The sequence below is a fragment of the Magallana gigas genome, chromosome 10 (genome assembly GCF_963853765.1).
Source record: "Magallana gigas chromosome 10, xbMagGiga1.1, whole genome shotgun sequence".
Lineage (NCBI taxonomy): Eukaryota > Metazoa > Mollusca > Bivalvia > Ostreida > Ostreidae > Magallana > Magallana gigas.
The window spans coordinates 29,391,471-29,401,710 of record NC_088862.1 but is presented as its reverse complement, the minus strand read 5'-3'; the positions used below and the strand labels follow the sequence as shown (position 1 = coordinate 29,401,710).

General features: G+C 31.6%; 1 protein-coding gene across 1 annotated transcript in view; it reads left to right on the top strand.

The window, feature by feature from the left end:
* Window positions 1-304: 304 nt before the first annotated feature.
* LOC136272420 (uncharacterized) overlaps window positions 305-10,240 on the top strand; it is a 57,331-nt gene continuing 47,395 nt past the window's right edge. Inside the window, exon 1 of the mRNA XM_066073963.1 lies at window positions 305-710. Coding sequence (XP_065930035.1) covers window positions 386-710 — 325 coding nt within the window. The 5' untranslated portion in view covers window positions 305-385. The remainder of the gene's footprint in view (window positions 711-10,240) is intronic.

Here is a 10,240-nt window from a genome sequence, read left to right as displayed (position 1 = left end):
AGTTTTAAAGATATAGTTATAATCATTAACAATAATTGAAGAATTAAAAAGAGAAAAAGAAAACAGGTACATGTAAAATCTCACGAGATGTTTCGCGCCTGCATTTATTTAAATCATTAAATTCCTGGTCAGGAACAAGTATATGAAAAACAGCACGGTTGAGTCAGTTAAAAGCTCCTGCCTGCTTACCTCTTATTGATTACATTAAAACACAGCGCCTAGCTACCGCGCATTGTTTACACTAAACATTGTGTTGATGCACACCAACATTTCAAAAGAATATATTATATCAATCGAACATAGAGTAGCGTAGGATATACAGGCTTTTATTTCCCCAATCGATGAGGACTGCAGTAATGTAGTTTAGGCGACTAAAACAATCAACATGACACACATAGATGTCCCAATTGAAACTCAACAGAAACTTGACCGAGCGATATCAGAGTATTTTGATAGTGAAGTGAAGTTTGGATTCCTCAGATTTGGACCACTTTGCAATGCGTCGGAAAGTAACGCCTTTACCTCAGCAAGATGCAATATAACAAATATTAAGAACACTAAACAAAACAAGCATTATTATTTGGAATTTAAAACGCTTTTTGCACGAGGAGTAAAATTACTAAACAGATATAAACTTAGATCGCCAGCTCATAATTCAACAGCGAAAACTGAGGCAATACAAAAATTGGAAACATTTTTTAAAGAAAAAGGTAAGGATTATGCACATATATAACTTTTATTTAAATACGTCCAATTCAAAAACAAAAAGGATTTACAGAATTTACGTATGTGAATTGCAATAAAACTAACCGGGGATGGAAAGAAAAATGCTAATTCTGTCATGTAAGATATTTCTGAGAAGCTAACATTGTTGACATTGCGATGTCTACGATGTTGAACCAATAGCGTGTATACATCGTCGACATTGCCAATAGATAATTGACGTTAACATAATGTCTATTTCTTGCTGACTAAAACCTATTCCATTTCAAATTATGATAACCTTATGATTCACGGAGTTTGAGTGTTGCTTTCAGATTTGTTTAATAAAGCTTGACTGATCAAAGAAACATGTTCCTTTTCAAAAGTTGATAATCTTATGAGAAACATGGTTTGTTTGCATCTGCCTTTTTCAATGTATAGATTAGGGAGAGGGGATACTCGTTATCAGACTGTTCAGACATCTTATATTTAGAAATTCATGAAATGTTTACAAAGTCAGAGAGGTGATATTCTCGTTTGATTGTTTTCGCATCAAGGTCATGTCAAGGTCTCTGCCTTTTGTCGTATACTTGGCACTAAATGTGCTCAATCATTGAAAGTTTAGCTATAAATGATAAAATATACATTCTACATTGAAGCAATACACATATATAAGAAAATATATATCTTAACATGCGAGTTATTTTGTTATCACCTCTCAAACATGTGTACCTCCTTGATTGACAATGATCATGATTTAGGAACAAGTGCACTTAAGCTTTAGAGAATTGGCCCCTTTTCAGTACCGTTTTTATGTAGAAAATATCAACAAATTGCTTTTTTCTCGTAACAGTTAAGCACTGATGGATACTTCTGATTTATCTGCACGTTTTAATTTACCAAAATTAGCAAACAATTTAAATAATTCAGGATTTTCAAATGCCTATAAATAATCTAAATCCGGAAAAATCGAACCGAACCTACTTGAATTGTATCTATTTAAGGCAGAGGGAGGAGACATTTAAATCAACATTGTTCTGTTGGTGGATCGATTGGCGCGTTTGTTGACTTATACATTATGCATTATTTCACGTCTGAAAAAAAAAGAAAAAAGCTTTAAAGCTGCATATTAAGATAGTGATCAAACAAACATTCCTGACTATACAAAGTTGATAGAAAGCGATTTAAAACGTGGCAATGTTTTACAGTGAGCACATTTGACAAACATCTACTTGGATAGAACCCACGTGATTGTTTGAAATAATTTATTCATGCGTGGGTTCAAACATAGGTCACGCAGGTAGTAGCTTTCGCTTTTTATAGAAACCTTGAAATGTTCAAACGTTTTTCATTTTTTAGGTACCAGCCTAATGTAGTACCAACTTCCTATTTTCACAGGAGTTTTCTAAATGTATGATGCGTATTTTGTTTTTACAAAGTTGTTTTTGTACAAGTTTTTACTCGGTTAGGCTGACAGTAAACAAAGGCTTTGAAATAAATGCCTGTCCTCAATTTACTATACAAAATCACGAATGTCGGCTGACCCCTATTATGTTGTAAAGATTCGTGCTTTTTATATACAATAAATTTAGCGCTAAAACTTGTTAATACTTATGGAATAGATATCAATAGGTGATGTTAGGGGGAAAATATGCTTAATTTGAATCTTATTTTTTTTCACTTTTTACCGGGGCAAATAAGTGCACTCGTCGTTTGCCAGACGTTCATTTTTCCTTAAAATAATTACCAGTTTTGGGAATTTATAACTGGATATGCATAACAGAGTATAAAAATTATTAAAATATGAGATCAATATTTATTTCATAGAATGACGCCTTATGAAAATAATTGGTTAAATAAACTATATGTTACGAATTACTTTTCATGCTATAAGCTCTTAACCATGTAGATCCTTACTACAGTTTTCTGCCTAGATCTGCAAACAATGTTAGATACTATTTGAACATTAATCAATTTACGATTATTTAAAAACGAAATAGCTTCTGTCTCTATATACATACATTACAGTTTTAATTGCTTATAATTGTCATTTTTTACAACAGCGATGAAGATTAAAGGGGCATGGTCACGATTTCGGTCAAAATTATGTTTTAGATTTTAATGTTTACAATGCTTCAGTAAGGCATTTTTAATAGGCAACCAAAATTTGAGTGTCATTTGATGAGTTATAAGCGAGTAACAGAGCTTACATTTCTTCGCTATGTAAACAAAGCGTTTGTTTACATTTTGAATGTTGAAGTGAAAATTCCAGTTTTAGACCTAAAATAAATGTGTTAATATATAGGAACTGTTTATTTATGCTTAAAATGAATCACAGGATGAATGACCATCTTTAAGTCCTCCTTAAAGATAGCTTAAAGGTGTTTAAAGGTAGCTTAAAGACGATCTTTAAGCCACCTTTAAGCTACCTTTAAGCTATATGTATTGCTTAAAGGTGGCTTAAAGAAAGCGTACAGATGGCTTAAAGGCAGCTTAAAGACTATCTTTAAGCCACCTTTAAGGACAACTAATAGGTCCTTAATGTCCAAACTTCTTTAAGCCACCTTTAAGCCACCTTTAAGCTACCTTTAAGCCACCTTTAAGCCATTAAAAAAAATTAATTCAATATTGTGCTTAATTTCCAACAAAATGTATTAACTTTATGAAAGAAAAGGTATTAAAACGGTTTTTGTTCTAGAAAGAAAAATGAAAAAAAAAACACATAAAAAAAAACCGGCCACGGCGAGAATTGAACCCAGGACCCTTAGTTTGCTAGCATCACCACACATCCTCTGCTCCACTGCAACTTACATATATATAAGCGTTTTTATATCCTATATATCAGTGGATATTGAATCAATGTTTTGAATGTGTTTACTTGAAAATATTTTGACAAACCATTCAGTTTGTAACAATCAATTATATCTAATTTATAAATTACATGCATGCATGTATTTAGAATGAAATACGGAACTTGGTCTTCAGTGAACAAAAATATATTATACCTAAATGGAAACCGTTAGGTTCACTATAGTAGGCTTTCTTACATGTAGTTAATAAATTTAAACCGAGTAGATATACGTTCATCTTATTTATAGCTATAAAAATGTAAGAAAGAAAATGAAATCATATCTTTTATTAAATGCATTGATACTATTAGCGTATTTGTTCAATTTCCCGGTTTTCATGATCGCGGCGCCATTCCAATTTGTTTACATATTTACATGTAATTGTATGTACATGATTTATAAACTATCAATTCTATAACAAACAAAATTACCAATTACCGGTGACGTATTTACTGCATGTAGCAATTGCAAATGACTTGTAAATACAATTGTATGATGTGCCAGGCCGGGTATATTTGACATATTTACCCTTATACATATATTTAAATAATCAACCCCTATTTATGATCACCGGTACATTTATTAATTAGCCTCAAGATTTTACTCTTACATACATGTATCGTTAATTTGTAGACGTAACATCTTTGAAACCCAGAGCTAGGAAATAATACTTTGAAAATAAATTACAAATGTAAATTAACTTTTATTCATTAGACTTATCGTATACTCGTACATACTAAGATTCAACGCCTTTAGAAACCCTGACGTGCACCTGGGCACACGACACACCTGTTGTGTATATCTTGTATATTCTGTGTTAGTTCCAGGGGTTTTCTTAAGTTGGACAAACAATAGACTTTAATTAGATATACACAAACATGCACCTGGGCACACGACACAACTGCTGTGTATATTTTGTATATTCTGTGTTAGTTCCAGGGGTTTTCTTAAGTTGGACAAACAATAGACTCTAATTAGATATACACAAACGAACAAAACTATGTCTAGACAAACAAAGCAGTTATATCCTGCCCGTTCATTATCTTTATTTTGTTTAATAACCGGATGAACTGAGAGAGAGAGAGATATTTTTTTCACCGATTAATTTATAATAGGAAACAAACATACTTTAATTAGTTTTATGCACATATTAAGATACAGAGACTGCGCTCATCCCTACAATAATTTTGAAACCCCCAAAAAATTATAATGAATTTTTATAACGGCAATCTGTGTCCATCGGAGCGGTGCTGATGATAGCGATCTGTGTTTAATGGAGCGACGATTAAAACTGCCTCGAACCCCCCCCCCCCTCTCTTCCTTGGGAATTATATTATCACTCGGATGACCCCCTCCCATCTCTATAAAAGAGCTTTTGCATTTAATATATGTTTTTATTGTTCAACTTGATCAATATTGACTTAAAGGCCACTTAAAGACAGTGTAAAGGCAGTGTAAAGAGAGCGTAAATGCCACTTAAAGATGCTTAAAGGTGGCTTAAAGGTGTCTTAAAGAAGTTTGGACATTAAGGACCTATAAGCACTTGCTTAAAGGTGACTTAAAGGCGGCTTAAAGGTTGTATAGCCTTTAGCTCCTTTAAGTCACCTTTAAACCACCTTTAAGGACTTGCTTAAAGATGGTTTTTCGTCCTGTGAATTATAAGATGGACAAACCAGCTTTAAAAAGATTTATTACTGGTATATTAAACCTATGTAAACAAAAACAGGGTACGAGCCTTGTTTACATGACGAAGAATTGTGAACCCTGTATCTTGCTTAAAACCAACGACTGGCACCCAAATTTCATTTGATCCTTAGAAATGCATTTCTTAAGAATTGCAAATAATAAAAAACAGAATAATAAAATTTGACCAAAATCGTGACCATGTCCCTTTAAAAACAATACCGGATATCTAAAACGCTATATTAAAGTCGAACCAATATTGTAAAATCTTTATAATGACGCAGTTCGATACTCGGTCTTCTTTAAAAGATGATGAAAATAAATCTAGTTTATTGAATCTGCTGTTTGGTAGACACCTTTTTAAGATATGAAGTTTCTATTCACCAATGACATAGTACAATATCAGAATGTCTAGCTGCTTTTACTTTTAAATTGAAATAGATATTTAAGGTCGTCCATCCATTATTATCATATTTAATATTTAATAGATATCAAGTTAAATCAGTATAATCTTAGTGTAATTTTAAAGGATCTATTAAATAATAAAGATTCTCATTTGATATTTTTATAAATTTTGACTATTAGCAAATTGATCACATATTTAAATTAACAATGAAGTGTATGGGGAAAATGCATTTTTAAATATAACTTTTAAGTACAAGTAAAATTTTCGCAAATCTCTTGGTAAAAAAATTGCAAATCTTTTCTTTTTATTGAAAATGCCAAAATGAAAAATACCCCTCAATCATTGATGAATTAAAATTGTTATATGTAATAATTTGCCCGTATTTCGTCTAATTCTTATAAATTTCGAAGATATTTTGATTAGTTTTCTATGCTTTCAATAATTTTTGATTTTTGTATGTTATAAAGACTTTACATAATTATAAAAAGATATAATTTGACAAAAAAGGAAATATATTGACCATTCAATAAGAGACAAATTCCGATTTTAGTGACTTTTTTTCGCACAAATCGATTTATAGAATGAAAACTTTAAAAACCTAATAAAAATGAAATTTTATTGAGAAATGTTATTTAAAGAACATATTTTTATGAAACCCAAGTATTTTATCATTAGTTCACATTGGTTTAAAATAAAAACAACATCAATGTTAGTGTTTTACATGTGTAAATATGGTAAATAAACTCATGATCTACAAAAATTTTCAATTGTAAAAACATGTGATAATTTTTAACGCCAATGCTCCGCCAAGAATAAAGATCTTGTTAGATTTTTAACTTTGATTCCTACTTCTATGACGAGTTGTATACTAAAACGAAAAGAAAGAAAACTATGATATTTAGATTTTCGTTCATCTTGATTTCATAAACATTTATGTTCCTTTATTATTTAAAGCCAAGACAACTGCGCCTAGTTTTTTTTTTATGTTAAGCATAGAGAAAACAAAACAGCTATAGAAATAAACAATTGTCAGCTATTGAAGTAAATAACGAAAAATAAATTCATACACCATCAAGAGGGTCATAGACTAGAAAACAACTGACTACTGTGTAAAGTCTTTGGCAGTACATTATTCAATATGATGACCCCCAATAGTAAAATATATATTTAAAAAATCAAGGCAAAGATATAAGCCAAACATCAAAAAAGGGTGAAAAATAACAAGATACAAAATATTTATACTTATAAATTAAGACATTTTGCAGATAAACTACTAAATGCCTGCAACGTAGTACTTGCTCACTCCTTTGGTATTTCAACACATGCGTGATAATGTCCGTAAGGTATAATTGAATTTTAACTGATAAGGTATTATTGTTGTGAAATTAATCAGAACCCTACTTTCATTTTCGATAAACAAGCTCGAAATAGCCAAAACGAGAGCAAGGTGGTGGACAGACTTTGGTGGATCCAAGTAAGGGATAGTTTGCATCAAAATATTTACTTGCAATGAAATAATATTGAATGATTACGTAAAGAGTGAATACATTAATTGTGAGCCTGTTTGGAGAATACATAGATGTTATGATTTGAAAAATGTTGAATTATTAAATGAGTCAATTCGTTTCTTTAGTGGGCGATTTTAGTTTTGATAATAATTCGCTTGCAAAGCATGAACTCTGGTGAGAGAATGGGATAGAACTTTCCAGAACGGGGTAACCAAGAACGCGGATTGACTAATTAACGAAAAGTGTAGGACGAGTTTATAATGCATCGCGGGGAGATACCTATGATCGGATATCGATTAATACAAAAAGTTATTATATAAAATGGAACAATTAATGCAATTTTAGTATTGATGGAAAGAACTTTTCTGAACGGGGTGCCCAGAAACGGGTTGACAAATTGACAACATGGCGAGAAGTGTAGGGTGAGTTAACCATCAGGCAGATACTTTGAATCTGACATCTTTGGTTAAAATAAGCATGTAAATGGATAATAATGATAACTTACCGTGTTTTAATTTCATACTTTTTATACCACGACTGGTTGGTTGTAAACATTAGACATTAATGTGTAAACGTTTATGGACAAATTACTGTATAGTACGTCTATAAGTTTAATGGGACCCCCCCCCCCCTTCAAATCAATTTTCAAAACAATTTTTTTATCTTAATTTCTTATGTTGGTCAGTAAAATAAATAATTTTTATTCTATTGAAAATTGACCTATAAAACCAAATTTAGAGAGAGGTACACTAAATACCAATTCACTGGGTTGAAATAAATACAATAAAAAAAGTATTTTTTCAGTCAGCTGCAACAAACATACATATTATCGATTTCAGTTTAGATGATTCGTCCCTGACCGCTCCTATAAATATCCAACAATGCAGTTTGTTTTTTAGTTTTTAATTTTAAAGAATAAGATAAGGAAAAAAATTGGAAAAACTATATACATAAATGAACAACAATTAAAAAAATGGTTCAACATATTGAGCATTAAATGATAATAAGGTGTAAGTGTTTATTCCCGCGCTTGTGGGGTATCATATAGTCTTTTTAAAGTAAAGTGTGGCGTTCTCCTCTCGTAAATAGATCAAGAATAGTCACCAGGTCTCGAGGAGCCACGCTGATTGGTTTCAACATTATCCTACCCAGATGGTATTAAATTTTGAATCTTGACCCAACGATAACCCAAATTAATTACATAATCGTCATATGCCCAAATAGGAGACCTAATAAATGTAAAACAAATATCATATGTTAAAACAAGTCGAAATAAAATCAATTTCACTCGACTAATTTGGCACTTTAAAGGTAATTGCTCCAGGTAAATGGAATCATTGTAAATGATCTCTTAGTCTATTTTTATATTCTATTTCAAATACGATGGCAAATATTGGCTATCTTTATAAATATTTCCATTGTTTATAAACAGTTAAATAATTTGAAACTTTAAAAAATCGTTTTAGAATACCTCCTTAATCCTTATAGCGTTTGGAAATGACTGTTTTCACCTGGACTCTTCCCCTCTCTTGCCCACAAGGATGCTTTGTGCCTTCAGCTTGAGACGAATCGTGAAAAATTAAAAAAAAATCACAAATCATTGAACAGTTACAATCATATTAAAATCAATTCCGTATGAAACAAGACATGTATTATGTTGTTACTCACAATAGAGTTATTCTAAAATCAGAAATGCGCCCTATACCAAAGAATGGGCATCTGTAACACAATCAACCAAAATTTACACTGAGATGTGTTTATGCATGGATGGGAGCAATAAGACGTGTACACGGGTATGTTAAGGCTTCCCGATTGATTTTACAGCGATGTGTAGAATGTCACTTGTCCACTTTATATGATATCACGTCATAATTAACGTCGACGTCACGATCTGCATTCCTGTTGATAGTTCTCAGAGAATGTATCTTAACGTTAAAAGTGATCAAATCAGTATAAAACCGCATGTTTCTTTTACATAGATGCTACCTTTAATGCTAGACGTACAGAATTCATTCATATAAAAAGCCATTATCAAATAATTGGCAGTTTTAAAGCTTCGTTTTAAGTAAAAGACTATTTATAAACTAGTGGTTTGGAGACTTTAGTCTCGCACGATACTGGTGTTACTTAACGTTACGCTTATAACGTCAAACGACGCACAAACGTAACGTCGCATTTTAAAGAAACTCAACTTCTTAATAGCCGTGAATTTTGAAACTAAAATAAATACAAATGTATTTATATCTCCTGTATCTCCAGATTTGCAATGCAAGCAAGTTATGAATTAATGCACAAACATTGCCAGTAATATGGTAGTAAATGTACTTAAAATAAGATCACAATTTGCACGCCTGTAACTCAGGCAATATTTAAGAAATATAAGTAATAATTTTAAAAAGTGTATATCTTTATTTAAATAACTCAATCATAGTTTATGAAACAAAAAAAAAATTGGCAGATTGGAATGTGATTTCCTTTTAGAAAATTTCAAGCTGCATGGTATAAACTATAAATTTGATCAGCGAATTCAAAACATTCCACATTCGATATTGCACTTTTATCCCAGACAAGACAGCTAAATGCACAGATACATGTATTTGGATAATATAATTATACAATCATGAAAAATTATATTCTGGTATATCATTCTATTTACTAGGTTTTACAATCTTTGAAGTTTATGTATTCGATCATGTACAATTCATTTTTAAGACATAATAATGTCGTTTATTGCATGCAATATGTTTAAATGGACACATTCGTCCAAAACAATATTGGCCCGAGCATCTATTTCTGAACAGATATAAACTACTGCACTGGCTGGCACTACGGCTCTTCTCCTGGGTATAAGTTTGTATGACAGAAGATTCTTGTTATCAATATTGTCGTAATAAAGTCCTGTGATAACCTTAATACCAGCTGGAAGAGTTGAGCCCCAAGCGTCAGTGCTTTCGCTGTTTAATGATTGAATTGCTTCCTGAACTTTTAGCAAGAAATAGTCATGGTCTGGGTCATCCGCATATACGGCAATTACCTGTCCTTTGGATACCATTTCGGACAAGGGCACCTCTTCGTCATCTTCTTCAACATCG